General features: G+C 40.3%; 1 protein-coding gene across 1 annotated transcript in view; it reads left to right on the top strand.

Moving 5' to 3' along the window:
• The window catches only part of pappaa (pregnancy-associated plasma protein A, pappalysin 1a), a 180,343-nt gene that overhangs the window by 114,620 nt on the left and 40,874 nt on the right, over positions 1-24,849 (top strand). The window contains exons 12-14 of the mRNA XM_041811536.1: positions 2,646-2,781; positions 2,896-3,109; positions 10,700-10,874. Of these exons, the coding sequence (XP_041667470.1) occupies positions 2,646-2,781; positions 2,896-3,109; positions 10,700-10,874 (525 nt within the window). The remainder of the gene's footprint in view (positions 1-2,645; positions 2,782-2,895; positions 3,110-10,699; positions 10,875-24,849) is intronic.

Below are 24,849 nucleotides of genomic sequence, written 5' to 3'. Positions count from 1 at the left end.
AGATTTAATATGGTGAAGAAGCTGGGACATAGTTGCTGGGCAGAGTCTCTCCCATCTCATCTGATGAAGCATGTAAGTCCTTCAGGGTAGTCATAGGTATCTTGGAGGTGTCTCTCACTAGCCTCCCTCTTGCATGGTCACTCAGATTGCGAGGATGCCCTGATCCAAGCAGATTTACTCATGTGCCATATTCCTTCCATTTCTTGATGATGGATGAACTTAACTCCGGGGGATGTTCAGTGCCTCGAATTTTTTTTGTAGCTATCTCCTGACTTCTTCTTTTCAATAACCTTTTCTCTGAGTTGCTTGGAGTGTTCTTTTATCGAAATTGTGTAATGGTAGCCAGAATACTGATCAACCAGTGGTTGGGCCTTCTAGACACAGGTGATTTTATACTACAGTCACTTGAGACACATTCGCTGATGCCCATTTTACTACTAGCACCTGAACCTCTTTTGAATTAGGTCAGTCACTTTAAAGGCGGTGAATATTTATGCAATCACCTATTTTACCTTACATATTTTCATTTAAATGACATTACTTTGGAGGAATCTGTTTTTTCACTTTGACATTAAAAATTTTTTTCTGCCAAAAAGCCAAATTAGATTGAACATGATTGATTTAAAAAATCAATAAAAGGGTAAAACATCCAAGGGGTTGAAAACTTTTAACAGGCACTGTGAACTAGGCCTGATAATGGATTGTGGTTTTGGTTTTCCCAATCATCAGCTAACGCAATTATATACTTGGAAACCAGTAGTGATTTCCTCAGCATCCGTTTGTGTCTCCGCCACACTCTAGGTTGGAAAATGAAATGCAATGCCAACAACGTGCTGAGATTGCAGCTTGTTTAAATACACAAAAAATATTACAAAATCTAATCATTTATCTGCCTCCGATTAACCAGCAGCTCAAAAGAAAAATGGAAAATTAGAATCATCCAGGATTCTGAGACACTTCAGGCTAAACCAACTTGTTCAGGTGGAAAATAACTAACTACACCTTTTAGGTACGGTTATTTTTATGCTCTGTACCTTTTAAATTCTTTAATTTTACTTTTACTTGAATATATTTTAACCACATGAGACTTGCATGAGTGAACATTTATTAATTTTACAAATTTTAAAGAAAGCAAAAACAAAATGCAATTTTACAATTAGACTCCAGGGATAGTGAGGCTGATGCAGGATCGGATACCCCCATAAGGAGTGGCCTGTGCCGAGCCCTGATCTCAACCCCAGTGAGCACCTTTGTGCTTAACTCGAACGGAGATTGTGAGCCATGGATTCTCATCCAACATCAGTGCTTGACCTCATATGTGCTCAATAGCAGTGATACTCTGGAGCCACATGTGGCTCTTTTGTGATGATTTGTTGCTCTTTTATGTCTTAATTTTCAAAAATTATTTCCCCAGAACACTTTAAAAAAGAGAAACTTTTTTGCCTTTTTTCACCATTTTTGCCACTTTTCATCCATTTAACCACCCTTTGCCATTAAATACCTTTTTTTGCTAATTTTTTGCCCCTTTTTGCCACTTTTTCCAATTTTTGCCACTTTTATCCCATGTTTTTCCATTTTCACCATTTTTTCTCCCCATTTCACCCATTTAAGCTACTTTTTGTCATTAAATACTACTTTCTTCCTTGTTTGTGCCCATTTCAGCAACTTCTTTTTGGCAATTTTATACCATTTTAGCCCTTTTTCACCATTTTTTGCCACTTTTGCCCATTTAATCTATTTTTTGCCATTAAATACCACTTGTTTCCTCTTTTTTTTTACCCGTTTTTGCCACTTCTTTTTCCCACTTTTATCCCATTTTTGCCCTTTTTCATCACTTTTCACCTATTTAAGCTACCCTTTTCTACTAAATACCACTTGTTTCCTATTTTTTGCCCATTTTGCCACCCTTGACTGCTTTTTGCCCATCTTAGTCACTTTTCACCCATTTTTTGCCACAGTTTTGCCACTTTTGGAAGATCTTTTGCCACCTGTAACTCATTATTTGTAACTTTTCATCCCATTTTTGCTACTTTCTGACCCTTTTTCCAGGTTTTCCTCCCCATTTCGCCCTTTTTCACCCATTTTTGTTGCTTTTGACCATTTTTGCCTCTTTTGATTTATTGTTAATGCTACTTCAAGCTTTTTTTTGCCACTTTTCACCACTTAGATTGTGGCTCTTGCAAAGGTATTTTTCAACAACTCAGCTCTTTGGTTGTGTATGGTTGAGTAACACTGCTCTATAGAATGGATAGGCACAAATTCCAACAGAAACACCCCAAACTCTTGAGGAAAGCCTTCCTAAATTGTCGTTTCATGGCAAAACATGGTCAAGTATTACTCTAGGCTTTTACTTTCCACCATTTTTGCATTTAAAAATCATTAGTGGGTAATGATATCTGAGCTTTTGAGCTTTCAAGCATGAGCATGACAGAGGAAAAGGGTTGCCATGAGTATGGTACATGCTTTCAAACAGCAACGTCTGAGAAAACACATTTAGCAAAGCAACAAAAGTTGACAAATTATTTACCAGTGTGAGAACAAGCAGAAGCACTTTGTGCGTACAGCTCCAGACAGAACAAGGAGAGAGGCTTGTTGTTGTTGTTGTTGAATATGTGTTCTTAACTTTTTGTTTTCCTTTCTTTCAGGCGTACTTTTCTCATCCCATGGTGGCGGCAGCAGTGATTATACATCTGGCTGCTGATGGGACGGGCTACATTGACCAGACTCAGTGCAACATCACTGTTCAGCTGATTGACACCAAGGAAGGCATCCATAGTCTAGGTGACAGCTGGATTTCATGCTCTAAATCTGGAGACTACTTGATTCATCTGTGTCACAACCTGTTCTTCCTCCCTTGCCCTCAGATCACTGTTTTTGTCCCCCCCCGTCCAACAGGTGAGTGGCGTCTCAGCTGTCGCACCAACCCTTTAGTGATCCCGGTGAGTCACGACCTGTCAGTGGCCTTCTATCACACCAAGGCTATCCTGGTCATGTTCGCCTCTCGCCTCGTGGCCATCTCTGGCGTTGGCCTGCGCTCCTTTCAGTCCTTCGACCCCATCACGATCAGCGGCTGCCAGAGCAATGAGATCTACAACCCCACAGGCCAGAGGTGAGGCCGGCTAACAGAGAACTGGACGATCGGAGAACATGAGGCCTGCATGTGTTAGACACATATCAAAAGCAGAGACATGCATATAAAATCCTAAGATTATGTGCATCTACAAAAGAATGCTGCCACACACAGACGCTGAAACTCTTTTTGTTCTCAGAAAGTATTTGTCCAGTCTCTACGTTTAGGGCTGTTCCTGGGTGAAGAGTTTCCTTTTTTAACTTGAAACTGAAAATTTATGTTGCAAAGTGTAAAGAGATCTATGTGATTTCAAGGAATCACACAGTGGTTCCAGGGCTGAAAACCTGCCGCAATAGGTTGTAAAACTGTGCTGCGTTACTTGAAAGATACAGTATCCTAATAACAGTCCTTGTATGATAAAATACTTGCAAAATGTGATATTTATCTGTTTATCTACATTTATTTAACCATTTCACCACTTAATCACTGAGATAAGGAATGTAATTTATGAGTGTCTTGGCTGATAAAGGCAGCAGCCCAATGAACAAAGTTACATAAAATACAACCACAGATCTAACAAATCTTAGGTCACAGAGCAGAGGATCCTCGGTCAAAACATCAACAACCTGATACATATACCTCCAATGCCTTTTATTTACTTAAAAAAGATTTGAAGAGACCAGCTCCACATACATGAATCTTGATTCCAGGTGGCTGGAGCTACATACCTGAAACCCCTTTTGCTCAGAGCTTTCAGACTCCCTGCATGAGCTCTATGTCTTGCTTGGAGATTTTATACATTTTTTGATCTTATAAATCAATCATGGTCAATATAATCTGGCTTTTTTGACAAAAAAAAACCTACAAAAAACTCATTAATGTCAAAGAGAAAACAGATTTATACAAAAGTATTGTCAATGAAATTAAAATATGTAAGGTAAAATAAGTGATTTGATAAATATTCTCCTCTTTTAGGGTGACGGAGCTAATTCAACAGAGGTCTAGCCAATTGGTGCTAGCAGTCTCACAATTAGTAAAATGAGGATCATCTGAGTACCGTGAATGTGTCTCAAGTGACTGTAGTATAAAGATATCTGTGTCTGGAATGTCCGGTCACTGGTTGATCAGTATTCCTGGCTACCATTGCACCATGAAGACAAAAGAACACTCCAAGCAACTCAGAAAAAGTTTTTGATTGGTATAAGTCAGTAACTTGCTTGCAAAGCAAATGGATACACTCGTTTCCTTGTATCTCACTGGTGAATCCATCTTGCAAAGCTCCCGTCTGAACTGTTTGTGCTCGGTTAGAAAGTGACAGGACCAATCAGTGACTAGGGGCAGTGCTTTCGGGCGCAGCAGGGTCTTGACGTAAGCAAGCAGCAACAAGAGGCCGGTGCAATAATGGCAGAAGACATTAGCAAGGATCCTGCTAAAGCCCCAGTTTTATCAGAACTTGACGATATTTCTTTGTTTAAAGAAGAACAAAGAACTCTAATGAGTTGTTTTCTTTTCAAAAACGACAGAAGTCGTGTACAGGCATGGCTATAGTCGCCATGGTTTGCATTATGCAGTGATATATGGAGTTTACTCCTTGATGGCTGCGACGACGTCACGTGTTTTGTTGCTCTGATTGGCCCGTAAAGATGTGACAGACAGAATGTCGGCCATCCTCACAATGTGAGTGACTGTGCAAGAAGGAGACTGGTGAGAGAGGCCACAAAGAGAGAAAGCCGTTGTTGAAAAAAAAATAATAATAATAACTTTATTTGTATAGCGATTTTGAAAAAATGGGTTTACAAAGTGCTTGGACATGTGCAGAAGCAAGCAGAAAAACAAAGCAACAACCCAGACAGAAGACAAGAAGACATGACGTGACATGCAGACAACATCAGCAGAATCCAAACACTTAAAAGAAGTGAAGAAAGAAACTAACCAAAAATATGCATGAGATAGTAATTCATCAGCATCAATATACATCAAAACCTAGATGACATGAGATGCCATGCAAACTAAGACATCACAGATATCAATCAGAGTGCAGACATGAACCATACTGCACAACTAAGACATCATGAACATCATCAGGATGCAGGCAAGACACGGACATCAAGTACCATAAAACAATAGTAACCCAGGCAATGCAGGAACCCAGCTACACAGGCTGAGACCGAGAGGACCAAAATTAAAATGTGAAAAAAATTAAAAGAATTAGAAGAGAACCAAGGAGGAGTAAAAACAAAACAGGAGATAAACGAGAAAAGGCAATAAAATATAATTAAGAGGGCAAAAACAGACAGTAAAACAAGCTAAAATAAGCTCTAAAACTGTAAAAGCAGTGAAATTGCTAAATATTATAGCAGAGGTAAACAAAAGGGAAGCAATAAAGACATAAAAGCAATAAAGTGAAGAAGACAGTAATGATTAAAAACAGCTAAGGGGCAAGGAAATAAAATGAAAAAGGATTAAATCTGGACTGGAGTTCATCAGAAAGGCATGTCAGAGACTCCATAGTCAAGTGGACAAAAGTTCTTTGGTCTGATGGGACCAAAACGGTGCTTATTGGCCATCAGACTATGTTTGACAGATGCCAAACTCTGCACAGCTCCACAAACACACCAACCCCACTGTGAGCACAGTGGTGACAGCATCATGCTGTGGGGATGCTTCTCAGCAGCTGGCTTAGGAAGGCTTGTAAAGGTAGAGGGTGAAATGAATACATAAAAATAAAGGAAAATTCAATCTTATTAAGTCTGTGAGAGAACAACACTTTTAAGGAAGATTTATTTTCCATAAGACAATGACTCCAAAGCATACAACAACACAGAAATTTCACATAGTAGATGTATTTTGGGGGATCAAAAAAGCCAAATTGTATCGACCATGATTGACTTTTAAAGCCAATTAAAGGGTAAAACATCAAAAAGGGTATAAAATGCACTGTGCACTGTTTCACAAATCAATGAAAAAAACTTGAATGGTGTGTGGAGAACATTCAGTCTGTCACACTCATTACGACCAATCGGAGTGAAGCATATGTAAATGAAATTACTTTCCAAAGCCAGTCAGGAGAAGAGGAAAAAAAACATCCGCTTAGAAAAGAGTACAATGCTATTTGTTGCTCTTCTTTTTGTGAAGTAATCTTATCCTGCTCTGATAAAACTACTATGATAGCTGCATTAACGCTAATCTCTTCATCTGCAACCATTGTTTACCAGCTTGCAGTTCAAGTAAACCCCACCCTAGCTACTGCCTCTTTGCTGCTCAAACAATGCTGATTGGTCCAGCCATTTTTAGACCAGGAACAAGTGTTTAAGCATGAAGCTTTGCAAGGCTGAAGGATTAGGGTATGAGTATTAGCTATTTGCTCTTTTTTTAAAGAAAACAAAAGGACAAATATGCAATTGTAGATGTGTGAAAAGAGATCCAACATGTGAAAGTGATCATTGTGAAGGCTGTCAATCAGAGAGTATATCCAGGAAGTCTCAGGTGCCATCAAAATAAGAGCCTAAAGATGGAAGTAGCCGTTTGTGTGTTAATGTATTCCAAAGCAAGTCAGAGGCATGTGCTAATTAATGATGGCAACAAGCTGTTTAATGTTAGATGTCTGCCCAAAGCCAAAGTTATAATGGTAAAACATTCAAGGCTAACAAATATATTATCACTGGAAATTTACAATTAATCCTGACCTGTTGCTGAGCTCCACACATTTGTAACAATAGAGCCGTTGCCTCCAGCACTAAATCTTGTTTACCGCCCCGGTTTGTTTTGTTTTGAGTTCCACTGCAGTGCATGCTGAATACAAATATTCCTTTTTCTTTCCAAACTCCTGAAAAAATGGGTTTGCTTTTCTTTATTGATAAGTTTTAAATTGTTCTTTTGCATTGTTATTGCATCCTTCAGCATTGCTTTAAAGATTCCAGTCGACTTTTTAAATGTCTGACAAGTGAATAAATCAAATGAGCCGTCAATAAGGCATAAAATTTGCACCCAGGGGTTGAGCAGCATTCTTTACATCATCTCAGCCATAAATAATGATCATATCAAGTTATAAGGCCCTCATAGTTGTAAAAGTGTTTTTGCAAGACCACCAAAAAACAATTAACACCCAGTCAGCTACAAATTCACAGTTTCTTGTCACCTCGCATTAATTTGAACTTCTAACCATATGTCGTCGCCTGGATCCCCTCAAACATTACTAAACCAGACCACACATGCACAGGGAGTCACAATTTACCAATTTCCACACCACTGTCATGCATGAGACCATTCATAGTGATGACGCTCCCACAGCCTTTTCAAAAAGAAATGCACTCACAAACAACGCTGTGCACAAAGAAATTGACAGCTGGGGGGTCTGTGCAAGGAGATAGAGCTGTTTGTGGCTTTTGTTGTGTGCCAATGAGACATCCAAGAGCACCTAAATAGATTAAAACTGCTATGTATCTGTATCAGCCAGGAAATTGTTTTGTTACCACACATACACTCACAGGGAGACTAGTTGCTTCTTCCAATTCTTGCTGACTTTCTTTTCTTTCATATTCATACCCCTCTTCATCTTGTTTTCTCCTTGAAATGAATGCTTTGTATGACAGAGAATGAGCCAGACATGTCATCTTCATCACTGGATTGCAACAGCTAGCTCAAGTGAAAACATATCCTGGTTTGATCTGATTTCAAATTAAGGCTGACTACACACGATACCATTTAAACTTCCAGACTAGATGTTGTGCTTAAGCACCAAACCAAAACAAATATTGTCCCTGAGTATACTGCTTACCCCCCTCCTCTTCCTTCAGTGTTTTGAAAGCTTTCAACACTATGGTTGTTCTCTCTTAGCTCTACCCCTACATTTGCATGTTAACATCTATGGATAGGGTGCCCTGGTTCTTGTTGGAATGGAGGGGTAAGGTGAATTGTTGCAGCTATGTGGCTATTCAAATGGAGTTTTTTTCAGCTGTGTTCTCAAAATTAAGGGGCATGGAGGAATTCAGTTTCAATAAAAATTTTTTTATTTGTACCCAGGGGGAAAATTCAAGGTACTTAAAACAGCAGTATTAGAAAAAGAAAAGAGCACAAGTCTAAAAGTAACTCAGTGACTTTTGAGCGGTCATGAGTGTAACTCTGTCTGTTGAGTGGTCATCAGAGTGACTCTGTGACTGCTGAGCGGTCATCAAGGTAACTCTGTGACTGTTGAGTGGTCATCAGAGTGACTCTGAGACTGTTGAGTGGTCATCAGAGTGACTGTGTGACTGTTGAGTGGTCATCAGAGTGACTGTGTGACTGTTGAGTGGTCATCAGAGTGACTCTGTGACTGGTGAGTGGTCATCAGAGTGACTCTGTGACTGCTGAGCGGTCATCAAGGTAACTCTGTGACTGTTGAGTGGTCATCAGAGTGACTCTGAGACTGTTGAGTGGTCATCAGAGTGACTCTGAGACTGTTGAGTGGTCATCAGAGTAACTGTGTGACTGTTGAGTGGTCATCAGAGTGACTGTGTGACTGTTGAGTGGTCATCAGAGTAACTCTGTGACTGTTGAGTGGTCATCAGAGTGACTCTGTGACTGGTGAGTGGTCATCAGAGTGATTCTGTGACTGATTCATATTATACCGTTCAGTATTGGAATGGCATCCCACATGACTTCATACTGGATCCTATTTTATTAGTGATATATTTGGCCAATTTATGTTCCAGTACACAATTGTTTTCCTTCTGTGCAGATGCATCTAAATATACTAAATTGGTTTGAGTCGCAGGGCCAAATAAAATGATAGAACACATAGTTTACCATTAAGAGGAACCTTTTGCACTTGTACTGAAACCGACTGATGACACAGCTTCGCATTAAACTGTTTTTTTTTTTTTTGCAATAAGGTAAAATTTGGATTTTACACCTTCACGCAAGACAGAACCTACACATAGCTGATGCAAGAGGCCACAAAAGTTTGATTTGCCCAAGCTACAAGTTCAATAGAATATTAAAGTGTTGACATGAACCATTTTTCACTGATTTGTCCTTACAACATCAGCGGAGAATCCTGGCTCAGACGCTTTGTCTTTTCATGTCATTGATCTGTTTCATATCCTTAATCGACCCCATTTATCATCTTCATTTTGGCGTTAATACCCCACACTCCAAACTTCCCTGCTTTTTCTTTAACATCACTTTGCTTCTTCTTTATTCTCATCCTCCTCTCTTCTTTCTCTCCCTCATAATATCATATGTTTTCCCATGGTGTCTTCTCATCCCTCTTTTTCAAATCATCTTCCTTTCTCCCCAAAAACTGTTTGCCATCTCCCTGTCCTTCTCTTACTTCTCCCCTTTCTGTGCCTCCTGCTCCCGCTCTCCCTCTCTCATTCTCCTGGGCTTGTGCAGCACATTTCCCGTAATACTTATGCCTCCACAAAACACCACATCCCTTTTCCCTGAGTTGTTAACAACAGGAGCTATTAACATGACTCAGTTTTATGTTCCATGCTTGTCTGCAAAATGCATGCACACGTATGTGTTCCCTGTCTGTCCTTTAAGTCTTTCACACCTTTTTCACTCTAATGTTTTTCTCTGTTTTTATGCTCATCACCTTTTCTTGTTGTGGCCTCTCTTTTTTGGTTCAACTCCTCTTTTGTCCTGCTTTCTCTTCTGTTGCCCTGTGCAATGCACTGCACTTCTTATTTGCAGGAAAGGAGAAGGCTTTTCCAGTTAGTTAATTGCAATTTATGGTAAAAATTCCAGAGGTTCTTGCAAAAAAGCATCCACAGAGTAGACCTGTGGTCTTGCTTAGTTCATCCTCAAAGAGCCAAGATATAGGGACGGTGCTTTATTTAATTGCCTTTACCTTCATTGTTGCACAGATAGCATGCTGATTTTGAAGCATGAGCTTCATAAGTTGCACTTTTCTTGGATTACAAAGTTGTTTTCTGAACTTTAGTGGGGAGAAAGCATGTGTGGAAACCGAAGGACATAAGGCAAAAATTAGGAGTTGCATCACCAGTAATTTTAGGGATTAAGCTCAGAAAAAGTGAAAGATTATGTGCAACAGGAGCAGAAAAACAAATGGATAAAAAGTAGGGATTCCAATCTTGCAGGAATGAGTTTAACAATGTTTCTCCAGACCTGTATTTTCTAACATCCCCCTCTTTCTCTCTCCCCTCTCTCTCTGTTGGCTTCATAAGGGAACCCTATACTGTAAAATGTGGACTGTTGTAAAAAGGTGCCTTGGGCATCCAAGCATTCCAAGACTATTAAATGCCTTCTCCATCAGGCTACCAACATGGAGCCGAGGCCAAACTCCACCATTGTAGCTTGCACATAATATATCCCATCTCTCTTAATTCACACAGTGCACACAGACGCCACTTTCATGCACATGGCGAATATGGCGGCCCTTTTTTCCCCATGTGGTTTATTGATTTGATATGTTAAGCAGGCATTGATTGATGGATGTGGTTGAGTCAAAGCGTGGATATTTTGTTTGCGAGCAAATGCTTCCATGTTTGCAGTGTTATTTTATACTCTAAATGTATGTTGGTTGTAACTTTAAATGTGGTTTCTTTCTCTCTCCCTGTCTCCCTCTCTCTCACTTTCTTCAAACCAACAACCACCCACCCCCCACCCACACACGCTCGCCCGTAGTTGTGTACATTATTCGTGCGAAGCCATTGACTGCCAGGAACCCTTAATCCGCAATGCAGAGCTCAAGTGCAGTAGCCCCGGCCGGCACTTCTACAACGGAGACCGCTGCACCATCTCCTGCAACTCTGGCTACGTCCTGCAAATCCACCAGGACGATGACATCATCAAGAGCCAGGTAAACATGCTGCTTCACACATGTTTCACAAAGGAGCACATGGCTGCATTAATGTACACATGCAAACACTTAAGTGCAGAAGCATTTCTGCAACATATGGGAACATGCGTGCAGGCATGAATTTGTGAATGCACACATGAACATGCATTGATGCAAACTCGAGCTCACATATGGCCATAAAAGAGGAGTGCAAACACTCTTTCTTTCTTCTCCTCCTCTATCTCTGCGTTTATTTTGTCACCTGCAGAAACTAGGCTTGGCACGGCAAGCCTCCAGGGACGATGACATCATGAACATCCAGGTAGATGAGTGCTGCACTGAGGAGCGGAGACGCCCCAGTCTCCTCCTCTTGCTGGCTCGCTACACATATACAAACACACTTATATATATGCACACGCACACATTTTCTCTACAAGCACAGACATAATAGTGTTTAGTCTCTTGCTGAGCACGCTGCACCATCACCTCAAACAGTCACTTTGTATCGCAACTCCGCCGGGACGATGACATCATCGCATAGTGTCTGCTCCCTCTCCCTCCCTTGCTTGCTTTGCTCGCTCCATCCCTGCTCATTTTCGCACACATTGAAGTCTCTGTTAAAGGGCAGAGATTTGCTACCGCTCTCTCACAGCAGCGCACACACTAAAACGCTCCCATGTAGATACCAACACACATACAGTAAAGTACAGACAATCCCACCCCCCCTCCTCTTTGCTCAAACAGGACGCAGATGTGAGCAGATACAGTAAACATGCACATGCGTACGCACCGCAAGTAAACAAATAAACAGGGTAGTTGACACTGCATCGTAAACCTCTTTGGATGGGGGCCAAGCTGCTGTAAAGGCCGTATAAACGCTTTATCCTTCTCCACGGCTCTGTAAAGCAGTCTACAAGACAATCTATTAATGCTCCCTCAGAGAGACGGGAGGTTCAGAGAACAAGGTAAATCCTGTTTTTAATGTGTAGTCCAGTCTGGAACTGTATGTGTGGTGGTTTTGTGAGTGAGGCTTTATAGGAGAATCAGAAAAAAGGAGGCAGAGAAAAGAGTTTTACAGGCTCAAAGAGAGGGGAAATAATGACTTTTTAAAATATTTGGTCAGCATTCTGGCCTGAAATGTTCCCTCTCATATGGACGTTGCACAACGTGTCTGCACTCATGTTGAGTAACTGCGTGTCTGTGCATGCACAGGGTCACATTTGCATCCACTTCCATACATACACTATATTGCCAAAAGTATTCACTCACCCATCCAAATAATTGAAATCAGGTGTTCCAGTCCCTTCTATGGCCACAGGTGTATAAAATCAAGCACCTAGGCATGCAGACTGTTTCTACAAATATTTGTGAAGGAATGGGTCGCTCTCAGGAGATCAGTGAATTCCAGCATGGTACTGTGATAGGATGCCACCTGTGCAACAAGTCCAGTCAAGGAATTTCTTCGCTCCTAAATATTCCACAGTCAACTGTCAGTGGTATTATAACAAAGTGCAAAAGGGAATGACAGCAACTCAGCCAGGAAGTGGTAAGCCATGTAAAATGACAGAGCGGGGTCAGCAGATGCTGAGGCGCATAGTGTGCAGAGGTCGCCAACTTTCTGCTGAGTCAATCGCTACAGACCGCCAAACTTCATGTGGCCTTCAGATTAGCTCAAGAACAGCATGTAGAGAGCTTCATGGAATGGGTTTCCATGGCCGAGCAGCTGCATCCAAGCCATACATCACCAAGTGCAATGCAAAGCATCGGATGCAGTGGTGTAAAGCATGCCACCACTGGACTCTAGAGCAGTGGAGATGCGTTCTCTAGAGTGACAAGTTGCACTCCATCTGGCAATCTGATGGACGAGTCTGGGTTTGGTGGTTGCCAGGAGAATGGTATTTGTCTGATTGCATTGTGCCAAGTGTAAAGTTTGGTGGAGGGGGGATTATGGTTGGGGTTGTTTCTCAGGAGCTGGGCTTGGCCCCTTAGTTCCAGTGAAAGGAACTCTGAATGCTTCAGCATACCAAGAGATTTTGGACAATTCCATGCTTCCAACTTTGTGGGAACAGTTTGGGGATGGCCCCTTCCTAATCCAACATGACTGTGCACCAGTGCACAAAGTAAGGTCCATAAAGACATGGATGAGAGAGTTTGGTGTGGATGAACTTGACTGGTCTGCACAGAGTCCTGACCTAAACCCGATAGAACACCTTTGGGATGAATCAGAGCGGAGACTGGGAGCCAGGCCTTCTCGCCCAACATCAGTGGATGACCTCACAAATGCACTTCTGGAAAAATGGTGAAAAATTCCCATAAAACACCCCTAAACCTTGTGGAAAGCCTTCCCAGAAGAGTTGAAGCTGTTATAGCTGCAAAGGGTGGACCAATGTCAGAATAAACTCTATGGATTAAGAATGGGACATCACTTAAGTTCATATGCGAGTCAAGGCAGGTGAGCGAATACTTTTGGCAATTTTTTGTACTTTATATACAAACGCTATCAGAAGAGTTCTTCATTCAGCCTGCACAGACCTCTAATTGCATTACATTTTGATTGACAGTGCACTGTGCACAATGTGGCCATTCATCAATGTCAATTCATTTTGTGATGAATTATGCTTTTCAGAGAGGGACGGGCAGGAGAGTACAGAGGAAGTGGGGTGAAGGGGGGCAGGAGAGAATAGAAAAGGTTCACCACAAATGATGACTGACAGTTCAAAGGTATTTAGAGGACCTGTTATTTATGAAGAAGTTTTTGCACGCAAGCACTCAGCTCCATCTTTTTTGGCCGGATATCAAATGATCATTTTGCAATTTCTTCAATATGTAATGCAGAGTGAGGTACAGTGCTATGACAGTATTTGCCAACTACCTGATTTCTTTTTTAGTTGCATATTTGTCACCCTTAATTCTTTCAGATCATGAAACAGATTTCAGACAGTTGCATTACAATCCTGATAACCAGAGTAAATACATACTGCAAATTTTAGATGATTACTTCATTCATTAAGGAAAAAAACATCCAAACCTACCTGGCCATGTGTGAAAAACTTCCTTCCTGAGTTCGGTGTCACCAGCCACACCCAGGCCTGATTACTACCACACCTGGCGAATCAATAAATCCCTTAAACAGAACCTGTCTGATAAAGTTAAGTAGGCTGAAAGACCTCAAAAAGCAACACATCATGCCGAGAAACAAACATTAATGTCTATTAGTCTGCTAAGTGTTACACAGCAATTTCTAAGGCTTTGGTTTCCAGCAAACCAAGTTGAGAGCCATTATCCACAAATGGAGAAAACTTGGAACATTTCCAGTTGTGTCTGGCCTACCAAAATTCCTCCAAGAGTGCATCAACGACTAATCCTTGGGTCCCAAAAGAACCCAGAACAAGATATAAAAACCTGGTAGCCTAATTTCCTCAAGACTTTTGGGAAAATTTATCATGGGCTGAAAAAAGTTGAACTTTTTGGAAGGTGTGCAGCCTGTTACATCTGGTGTAAAAAAAAATCATACCAGTGGTGAAACATCGCAGTGGTCGTCCAGTGGTCTGGGGCTGCATTGCTACTTCAGGACCATGACCACTTGTCACAAGTTTCACAACTCCAGAAAACCACAGTGAGAGCCATCATCCACAAATTGAGAAGACTTGGAAGAGTGATGAACCTTCCCAGGAGTGACAGAACTTACAAAATTACCCCAAAATTGCATAAACAACTCAGCATATACATATGTTAGTCTGGAAAGGGTTACAAAGCCATTTCTAAGTCTTTGTGACATCAGCGATCCACTGAGAGAGCCATCATCCACAAGGGAGAAAACTTGGAACAGTGGTTAACCTTCCCAGGACAGCCTGGGCTACCAAAATTACTCCAAGAGTGCTACAATGACTGATCCAGGAGGTCACAAAAGAACCCAGAACAACATCCAAGGAGTTGCAGGCCTCACTTGAGTCAGTTAAGGTCAGTGTTCATGATTCAACAATAAGCAAGACTGGGCAAAATTAGTTTCAAGATAACAACCACTGCTGACCAAAAAGAACATAAATGCTCATCTCAAATTTGCCCAAAAACATTTTGATGATCCAAAAGACTTTTGGGAAAATATTCTATGGACGGAAGGTTTGCATCCCATTAAATCTAGCATACAACTTACACGACATTTTATAAAACGTTCATAGCAGCAATGAGACATGGTGGTGGTAGTGCGATCTACTACTACTTTACAGCAACTTGCTCTAATTGATGGAATCGTGAAATCTGCTCTCTAGCAGAAACTCTTAAAGAAAAATGTCAGGCCATCAGTTTGTGACCTCAAACTCAAATACATTTGGGTTGTGCAGCAGGACAATGATCCGAAACACACCAGCAAGTCCATTTCTGAATGGCTTAAAAAAATGTAGGTTTTGGTGTGGCCTTGTCAAATTTTGAACTCAAATCCAGTTGAGATGTTGTAGCATGACCTTAAACAGGCCGTTCATGCTCAAGAACCCTCCAAATGTGGCTGAATTACAACAATTCTGCAAAGAAAAGTGGGATTTCAGAATAAAGAATGAAAGAAGTTAAAAATTTACAAAACAAAACCCAACACTGTCATTCATTCATCCTGTCCTCCATAGCAGACAATACTTTCAATTGCTACCCTGTTGATTTTTGGTTTAAAGTCCAGTCTTGTGCCCTCAAAGAGTAGAATGGGAAATGATTTCACCAGTTGCACATCCCTCCAGGAGAAGTAGTAGAGTCTTCTGAAGAGCTTTGTAAACAGCATCAGAGAGACAGAGCCACAAAGATACCATTCAGAATAAAATGTTTTATTTGTTGTTTTTGGCTAATGGCTGTTGAATGCAGAATCATAAAGCAGGCTTTGTTGCTGTGTCGTTTTTATGAGTGAAACAACCGCAGTGCTGTGACTGAATGAAGTGTCCGACCGCGGGATGCAATTTGACAAAGAGGACACAAGAGATTTGAAAGAATCACATTTATTCAACATCAAATGCAGTGAAACGTGTGTGTCATATCAAGTCAGTTTAGAAAATCATCAAACGTCCAACGATAAATCAATCTGGCCACATTCAAAGAGCACTTCTCCTTAATTTTACCCCCACTTGGGTTACAACTCTCTAAGAAAGTCAAAATCAAAAATAAAATATAACATTTTTCTTTCTTTTTACCCTTTTTATTCCAAATTAGTCATCCCAAAGACACTCACCTCATGTGGTTGAAACCACAGTATGAAGCCTGTTCTTGTCTCCTTTCATTAGCCAATTACATTCTTGTTTCTTGGATAACAAAGTGGTTCTTGGAACACCACTTTTTCAGATAATACTCTTCAGATACAATCTGTTTCCTTCGCTTCTTTTACAGGTGTACGTGTGTTTTATTGCCATCTGTTTTTCCTATCTTTCTCCCTCTTTGAACTCTCACTATTTATGTTCTGCTGCCATCTGCCATTTGACAAGAAAACAAATCCATCAAACCAGCTTTACCTTGCCGCTAAAAGGTTTGCTCATCCACAGGATTCAAATCACCTGAATACCTATTGCTAGGAGTCATCAAAGTGCTGTTTGTGATTTTTTACAAATAAGGACATAACCATTAACATGGACAAAGACTCAGTAATATAACGCACTGGTTTCTGAGGTGGTTTGAAGTCCAGTAAGGCAGACTGCCTTTTTGGAAATGCTGTCTCAACCCAACTTTTGGTCAGTCAACTAAGATGTGGAGTTGAAGGGTGTCCTAAGCCTCATGGCAAAAATCTACAAGGTGTTCAACTGTCTGCCAAGTCAGACACACCCCTAGCTATACAAAATAATTCTCATTTTTACAAATAAAGAAATGAGCTTTTGATTCCTACATTGGTGTTTTTTTAAACCCGTTTACAACCTTGTTTATCACTAGCTGCGTTTCCATTACCCTTAGAAATGTGCAAAATCTAAATAGTGCAAAAAAAAATTGGGTATGGAAACATCTGAACTTTGAAAAACCTCTTAAATATTGCAAAAAAGTTTTACACTCTCATGAGGAGGTTTTTCAGATGTTTCAGTATAGGAATGTATAGCAAAAGTGCATTTACAAGTCACAGGACGTGACGTACGGTGTCACATGACCAGTCACTCTGAGACATGGTGCAGTACGTGTGGATAGAAGAGGAGACGAGACTTTTCTTAACATCATATCTATGCCTTTATACATGGCTTTTGCCATACATACGGACTTTGCCTCTGAGCTATCATCCGCTGCCTCCATCCTTTGCTCAAAATCATCAAGGCAACCGCCGTAGATGTAACCAAAACTGTACCAACACGCAACAGGTTTTGAACGTCCAACTTCCTTGCAGCGGAGTCTCATGAGATGAGATTTTCCAAGAATTGCAAGGCTCATTCCCAAAACTCCCTTTAATGGAAACACACTCAAAGTGCACTTAGTTGAAATTTAAGAACTATCGCGTCTTTTTTTTTTTTTTTTTTTTTGCGAAAAGCTGTAATGGAAACCCAGCTATTGATGGGGATTCTTGGGTTTTGGGCTCTGCCTCCAGTGGACACTCAATGAACTGCAGCTTTTTTTTTGCCATAATTTACCAGTACAACACAGTTTCAGTTTTAGATCTATTTTAAAATTTCATTCATAACAAAGTCTGGCAGTTACATTCATAAAATACCTACATTGCAAACATTAAAGACTAAGCAGCATTTCTTAAATAAAACAGAGATAAATGTCAACGATCTAACCCAGGTGTAAATTATGTATAGACTACAAAGTGGCCTGCTTTAGCTTCATTAGCTATCTATGCTAGTTTTGTAGTTATTGTTACTATATAAGCCAATGTAGATAAAATATTTAGATAAACTAGCTACACAGCTTACATAGTTAACATTAGCTTGGTAACTTTGTTAGTATAGATGTCCATAAGCTTTAGCTTTAGCTACCTTAGCTACATAGCTCTGTCAGCTACATAGCTTACACAGCTAATGGAGCTACGTAAGCTGTGTAAGCTAAGCTACTTTTGCTATATTTGTTACATTAGGATGTGTTAATGGATGACTTTTTTCCTGTCCTGTAAGAAGACTGTTTAGTCAGCGCTGATAAACATTTTTGCAGTTTTGCAGGTCAGGTTTTAACTTTTGACGTTCAGTAACCCTTACCCTAACCCTAGTCTTACCGGAAATTTAATCCAATTTTATTTTGAAAGTTTTGTCGTGTTTTTCTGTTCTGACAGATGTAGCATCATCCCAAAGGTCTCTGAGAGAGGCCGTCTCAGTTCAATAGTCTGCAGCCAAACCCCTTTTGATTTATTGCCAACAACCAGTCTCCACTCAGAACTGGAAATCTTTCATGGTCAAACATGACTTCAAAGTAACCGACATATATAAAACTAGCTGTTTGCTACCTGCATCAACCATAAATCTAGTTCGCCCTCCATTTCAGATGTCCTTTAAACTTTACACTTCATTTTTACTATCGTTGCCATGGCTGGGCATGCTGTGCTAGCTTCGTCATTGGCTTGCTTCCTGCTTTGCTAGCTCTCTGTTCCACATAAAATTTGAAATCGGCTTGTCTGAGCTGACCAGAGAGGGTAAAAAAACCTCTCTAAACTCAACCTACCTTACAGAAAAATCTGGCAATATAAGCCCAAAATCAGCCTGATAATCTTGAAGTGTTAGACACTGCCACAGAATATCTGTTCTCCTTGGAGAGACAAGAGTCAAGACGGCTGATGATCCATCCATGTGAATGTGCAGTTTGTGGTTGTAATTCATAACTACTTTGAATGCAAGTGTCAAATCATACTGTGATAATTCAAAAAGTATAACTCCTTTAACTCAAAGCAGAGATTTCCATTGTTTGTTGGTTTAGGCTGTATAAAGAACAGCACTGAATTGTAAAGATCTTATTTCTGGCTAGTGAGACATTTGTTCTCAGAGCGTTTTACGCAACATTACACTAAAGCCAATTGTTTTCCAGTTTTCTTCACTGAACTGCCAAAGCCTTGTCTTGCAGTTTTTCATAAATAAAATGGACATTTTACATACATGTCTTGGATGAGGAGTTAACATTATGGATCAGTTTTAAGTCCTTCCAAATCCTACAATTCTTTCCATCTGTCAACCCGTGTTTTCACCCCAGCTATCTCTACTCATATCCAGGTGCTGCTCTGAAAACTGATCAGACCTTCAGAATCCTTACATACCCTCTGTATGGCTCCTATGAACTCGTAACGCTTCACTTAAAACCAAAGGTCATCCAAGGTGGTTTGTAACTCCACTTGGTTTGGATTCCTTTCTGTCCAGGCTTGACGTTATCTATTTTGAATTTTAAAAAAAGTGGTATCCCTCCCAGAATTTTATGTACTTGGAAGCATGTGTGCTTCTGAGTACTGTCAGATTCCCTCTAACACCCAGCCGCATGTTACTGTCCTGACCACATTAGCGTCTAGAAATATTTATGCATCTGTTGGCTTTTTTTTTTCCTACCAGGAAGTCTGTTTCTTCCAGGCAAATGAAAACCTCCATGCTTCTAAGTAAAGCTACTTCTTCTTTGACTCAAAAGTTGTACCAGAAGGGCTTTTCCACGAGGACAGACAAATAAATCACACTGAAATCCACTGCCAAGCCATGCTACAACTACTCAAGATACAAGTGTTTGTAACTATTTGACTTTTTAAAGGGCTTATCTGTTTTTTTAAATTTTATGTGAACTACAAAACCTTCAAGTAGAAAGAAGAGGCTGATTAATTTGTCTGTTAGTCTGCCCGGTTGAGTAAAAGTGGACAAATTTGTTTCTGGAAGGGATAATAAAACTACAAGATTGTTAAAAAAAGAGAAAATACCTACATAGTTACACATGTAATAATACAATAAAATGCACACAAATCTGTTGACACTTGGGGAAACATGCTAGATTACCGATGCAGTATATAAACTTATGTTCTGAAATGCTTTAAACAAACAATGACTACATCTTTGTGCTTACTGTACCTCAGATATTCTGAATATTTTTCAAACTAAGAGATATGACCCGCCTCAACAGAGCCACCATGACAAACATGATCATCATTGTCGTAGAAGCACTGGATGATCAGTCAAAGGTCAAGTCCTGGCTGGTATTTTTGAAAATGGAGGTGTTCCTCCTCAGTATTAAAAAGTAATCCGATTCACAAATACTGCGTTCCCAAAAACATCTTTCTTTGCTAAAATACACTTTTGCATGATGTTAAACAACAAAGCTGTTCTCAACAGCAGCCCTTCAACCAGCCCTCAGCCCCCTGATCCCTGTAACGATGCTGCCCCACTAGACATTTCCAAGTTAAATGGGGGTCAAATGCTTAATTCTTGTTGAGACACAACTTTCTAAATAAAATCAGATAAAACATCCATTTAGGGTAAGCATTAAAGTAAAGGTTAGGATACTATAATTTTTATGTAAAAAAAACTGACCTGCTAAACCTTATTAAAATGTTTAAAAAAGCCAAGTACAGTCTGCCTGCAAGAAAAAAAGCTTGATCTCCATAAGAACATTCTAACGAAGCAAGTGTAGCTTATGTATCTCCAATAGTTGCATAAGCTGTGTAGCTAATGAGGCTATGCAGCAAACATAACTAAAGCTAAGCTCACGAAGCTGCTATGTAAGCTGTGTATTGTTATCAACATAGCTAAGTTACTTTTAGCTATGTTTGCTAAAGCTCAAATTGCTTAAGCTAACTAGGCAATAGATTATGAAGCTATGTAGCTAAGGTAGCCATGTAGCTAATGTACCTAAAGCTAAGCTCACAAAGCTGCTAAGAACTACGTGCTATGTTTCTCCAATAGTTGCATAAGCTGTGCAGCTAACAAAGCTATGTAGCAAACATAGCTAAAGCTAAGCTCATCTAGATAAGCTGTGTATCGTTATTAATGTAGCTAAGTTACTTTTTGCTGTTTGCTAAAGCTCACATTGCTAAAGCTAACTAAGCAATAGATCGGGTTTCCAGGACGGATCGGGTGGCGACAGTTCTCAACTGGTTGAGTCACTGGAGCCACCAACTCCTCAAGGAGAATTTCAACCCAAAGTTTGGAGATGTTTTTTGCCAATCAAATGTATTTAATAAAAATAGTAGAGCCTGGGCCTAAGACAGTACAAAAGATGCAACAAAACAATGAAAAAGGAAAAAGTAGTTTCACAGATAAATTTGCACCCACTGAAAAGGGCTCAGTGACCCCCTTTTGGGTCCCAACCCACTAGATTAGAACCACTTTCTTAGATGATGGTCTGTGAGAGTGGCCACCAACCAGACCCTCTCATTCTCAGGGGTGTTGGTGGGTTTACAAGACAGTAAACCACTGAGAAAAGCTGTTGAAAGTGGTCATCTTGGTTCTTGTTGCAAGTGATCCCAGGTTGCTTTGCAAGAAGCTGGGAGCGCAACCCAGGAAGACCACTTTTAACTGCTTTTCTCCCTTGTTATTGGAAATTTATCCAGCAGTGGCTTGGGGGTTAGTAAATACACCTTATGAAGCGTAGGTTTTGTACCGAATTGAGTCCTCAATTCAAAACGAGAAGTAAGCTCATGGTGGATGGACATGAAAATGTGTTTACATGTTTGCTTGGTTTTACATACGCTAGAATGAGAAATACTTGTAACTTAACAAACATACATTCGTTTACATATACACCTCATCTATGGTCAACGTGTTAGCTCCAAGTAGATGCTCCATGTTTCTCCCATGCGGACTCTTATTATGATTGACCGTTTCAACTGTACACCCAGCTATTTTGCAGCAGGCTCTCACATGTTATGCATATGTTACTTTGTTGGATATCCAAATATGAAAGGAGCTTATTTATTTTGAGGGAACCTGATACTGTTATGCAGTATCATATAATGGGATCAAGATGAAAGACAGAAAAAAAGGGCCTCCATGAGAAGAGGGAGAAGGCTGTGAAGCAATAGATCCTTAATGCTAACTGAGTCCAGCTTGTGTGGCCTTAGAGTTTGGCCAATCATTAAAAAGATTTGTGTAATCAAAGTTAACCATAACAGGGATCGACTGTAATTCATGGTAAAAAAGGAAACAAAAAAACACAGGTTTAGTCAAAATGATTGCACTCTAGCTGCTTTGTTGTGAGATTTCTTGGCAGCGCTATAGATTTTAGCATTCTTGCTGCGTTACATGGTGCTATTTAATGGATGAGGATGAAAACAGTTGAGGTTTGGATGATGCACCGGCTCCCCATTTTGGTCTCATCTCCGCAAATATCATACCACAGGCCAAATAATTTACAGGAAGCTAAGAGCTATTTCTAATAGGAAATAGGCCTTGGATCAGGACAGCTTCTGCTGGAAAAGTCAGGGACCAGAGATCGCCGTTTTCAAGTGTAATGTTTTGCAAACATTATGGTTGCTATCACCGTTTCTAGGAACTCCTATACCAGCAAATACCGACTCCTTGATGGTGAATTCTCTGTACAATCTCCTCATCACTCTTGATCAGGAATGGTAACATATTGATATGTGTACAAGGTGTATAAACATTGAGTTCATATACACACACATGCACACACATGCACAATTAATGCAAGACATGTGGCAAGTCCCAGTCAGACCTAAATCAGCCTCAGCTCCTTCAGCAGTTACCTGAATGGCTGCTGTTTCTTATCAAGGGTTTCCCCCAATGATTGGTCGATAATGGAAAAGGAAGGGATGTTAATCTATTCAACAGGGGCTTTAATTGTGCCGCAGCTTTGTCTTTGTCAAAGTACAGTAGTATTACCAGTGTTGAGTCTGATTCCAGGCCTGTGTACAGTTTTTTCATGTTTTCTCCATGTGTGGATTTCCTCTGGGTTCTCCAGTTTCCTCCCACATTCCAACAACATGTAAGGGTCCAGTCACACAGGATGTAATACGTTGGCTTGAGGCAGTCTGCTTTTATTTAGGCATAAAAAAGAGGAGCAGTCGTGGCAAAATTTTGGCCTTAAAATCTTGCATGCTTTATTTTGCTAGGTTTATTGGTATTGGCCCCTACTATTTCTACTTTCCTTTGTTTTCAAACTTACAGATAAAATCACTTTATTACAAACAATGCTGTGAAAATTATGATATCATTTGTTAAGGGGAAAAATCCATCCAAACCTACCTGACCCTATGTAATGTGTGCTTGTTTTATGTCTGTTACAATCAGACACAAAACAAACAGCTTTCTGTTTAAAAGAATGTCATACCAAAAGTCAAAGTGGTGGTAGCATGATGGTCTGGGGATGCATTGCTACTTCAGGACCGTGACCACTTGTTGTAATCACAGGAATCATGAATTCCATTTCTCAGACTTTCGGACTACAGTGAACCAAGGTGAGAGCCATTGTCCACAAATGGAGAAAAAGTGGAACAATGATGAACCTTCCCAGGAGTGGCCGGCCTACTGACCATTCATCCAGGAGGTCACAAAAGAACCCAGAACAACATATAAAGACCTGCAGGCCTCATTTCCCGAAGCCTTTTGGTGAAATATTGTGTTGACTGACGAGACAAAAACAGAAATTTTTAGGTAGATGTGCATCCTGTTACTAATTCAATTCAATGCAAATGGCGTAAAATGAACACAGCATTTAATAAAACAAGAGTCCTACCAACAATCTAACATGGTGGTGGTAGTCTTATGGTCTGGGGCTGCATTGCTACTTCAGGACCTGGACCACTTATGGTAATCATTGTAACCATGAATTACATTTCTAAGGCTTTGTGACTCCAGCAAACCATTGTGAGAGAAATTATCCACAAATGGAGAAAACTTTGACCAATGGTGAACCTTCACAGGAGTGGCCGGCCTACCAAAATAACTCCAAGAGCGCATCGACGACTCAATCAGGAGGTCACAAAATAACACAGAACATCTGAAGACCATTAGGCCTCATTTCCTAAGACTTTATGGAAAATGTTGTGTGGACTGACGAGACAAAAATATAACTTTCTGGAAGGTGTCCTGTTACACACATAAGACTAACACAGAATTCATTGAAAAGAATGCCATACCAACTGTCAAACATAGTGGTGGAAGTGCGATGGTCTTGGGCTCCATTGCTACTTCAGGACCATGACCACTTGTTGTACTTGCTGAAACCATCAATTCTACTTCTCAGACTTTAGGACTACAGTGAACCAAGGTGAGAGCCATTATCCACATATGGAGAAAAAGTGGAACAGTGATGAACCTTCTAAGGAGCGGCTGGCCTACCAAATTACTCCATTAGCGCTTCGACCACTCATCCAGGAGGTCAAAAAAGAATCCAGAAAAGCATTTCCCCAAGACTTGTTGTGTGGACTGATGAAACAAAGGTTTAACCTTTTGTGAAGGTTTACATAAAATCAACAAGCTTTTCATAACAAGAACAGCATACTGTCAAACGTGGTGGTGGTAGTGTGATGGTCTGTGGTTGCATTGCTACTTCAGGACCTTGACCACTATTAATTGTGACCTCAAGCTCAAGGACACTTGGGTGATTCATCAGGACAATGATCCAAAACACAGAAGCAAGTCCAACTCTGAATAGCTTAAAAAACAAAATGATGGTTTTGGTGTGGCCTACATTAAGTCCTGACTTAAATTCCATGACTTTAAACAGGCGGTTCATGCTAGAAAACCCACCTAATGTTGGGGAATAAAAACGATTCTGCGAAGAAGAAGAGTGGACCAAAATACCTCAATGAAATCATTATTAAAACTGCATTTTGTATTTACTTGGGTTATCTTTTTCTAATATTAAAATCTGTTTGATTATCAGACACATTTAAGTGTGACAAAATGCGACAAATAAAAATTCAGGAAGGGGGAAAATACTCTTTCACATCATTGTATATCCACCAAGAAAGGAAGATTCCCCTGGTGTATGTGCGTGTGTTTCTCAGAGGTTGTCACACCTCAACCAATGTCAATCTGTTTTGTGTTCGGGCTGATTGTGCAGTTGTTGGATATCAGTTGTCTGAGTGCCATGCATTGACCATACAATCGCTATCAGCAGTTACTTGAGCTCC

The sequence above is a fragment of the Cheilinus undulatus genome, linkage group 17, assembly GCF_018320785.1.
Source record: "Cheilinus undulatus linkage group 17, ASM1832078v1, whole genome shotgun sequence".
NCBI classification, from domain to species: Eukaryota; Metazoa; Chordata; class Actinopteri; order Labriformes; family Labridae; genus Cheilinus; species Cheilinus undulatus.
Note: the sequence above shows the minus strand (reverse complement) of the source record. Positions and strands in the feature narration are given on the sequence as shown.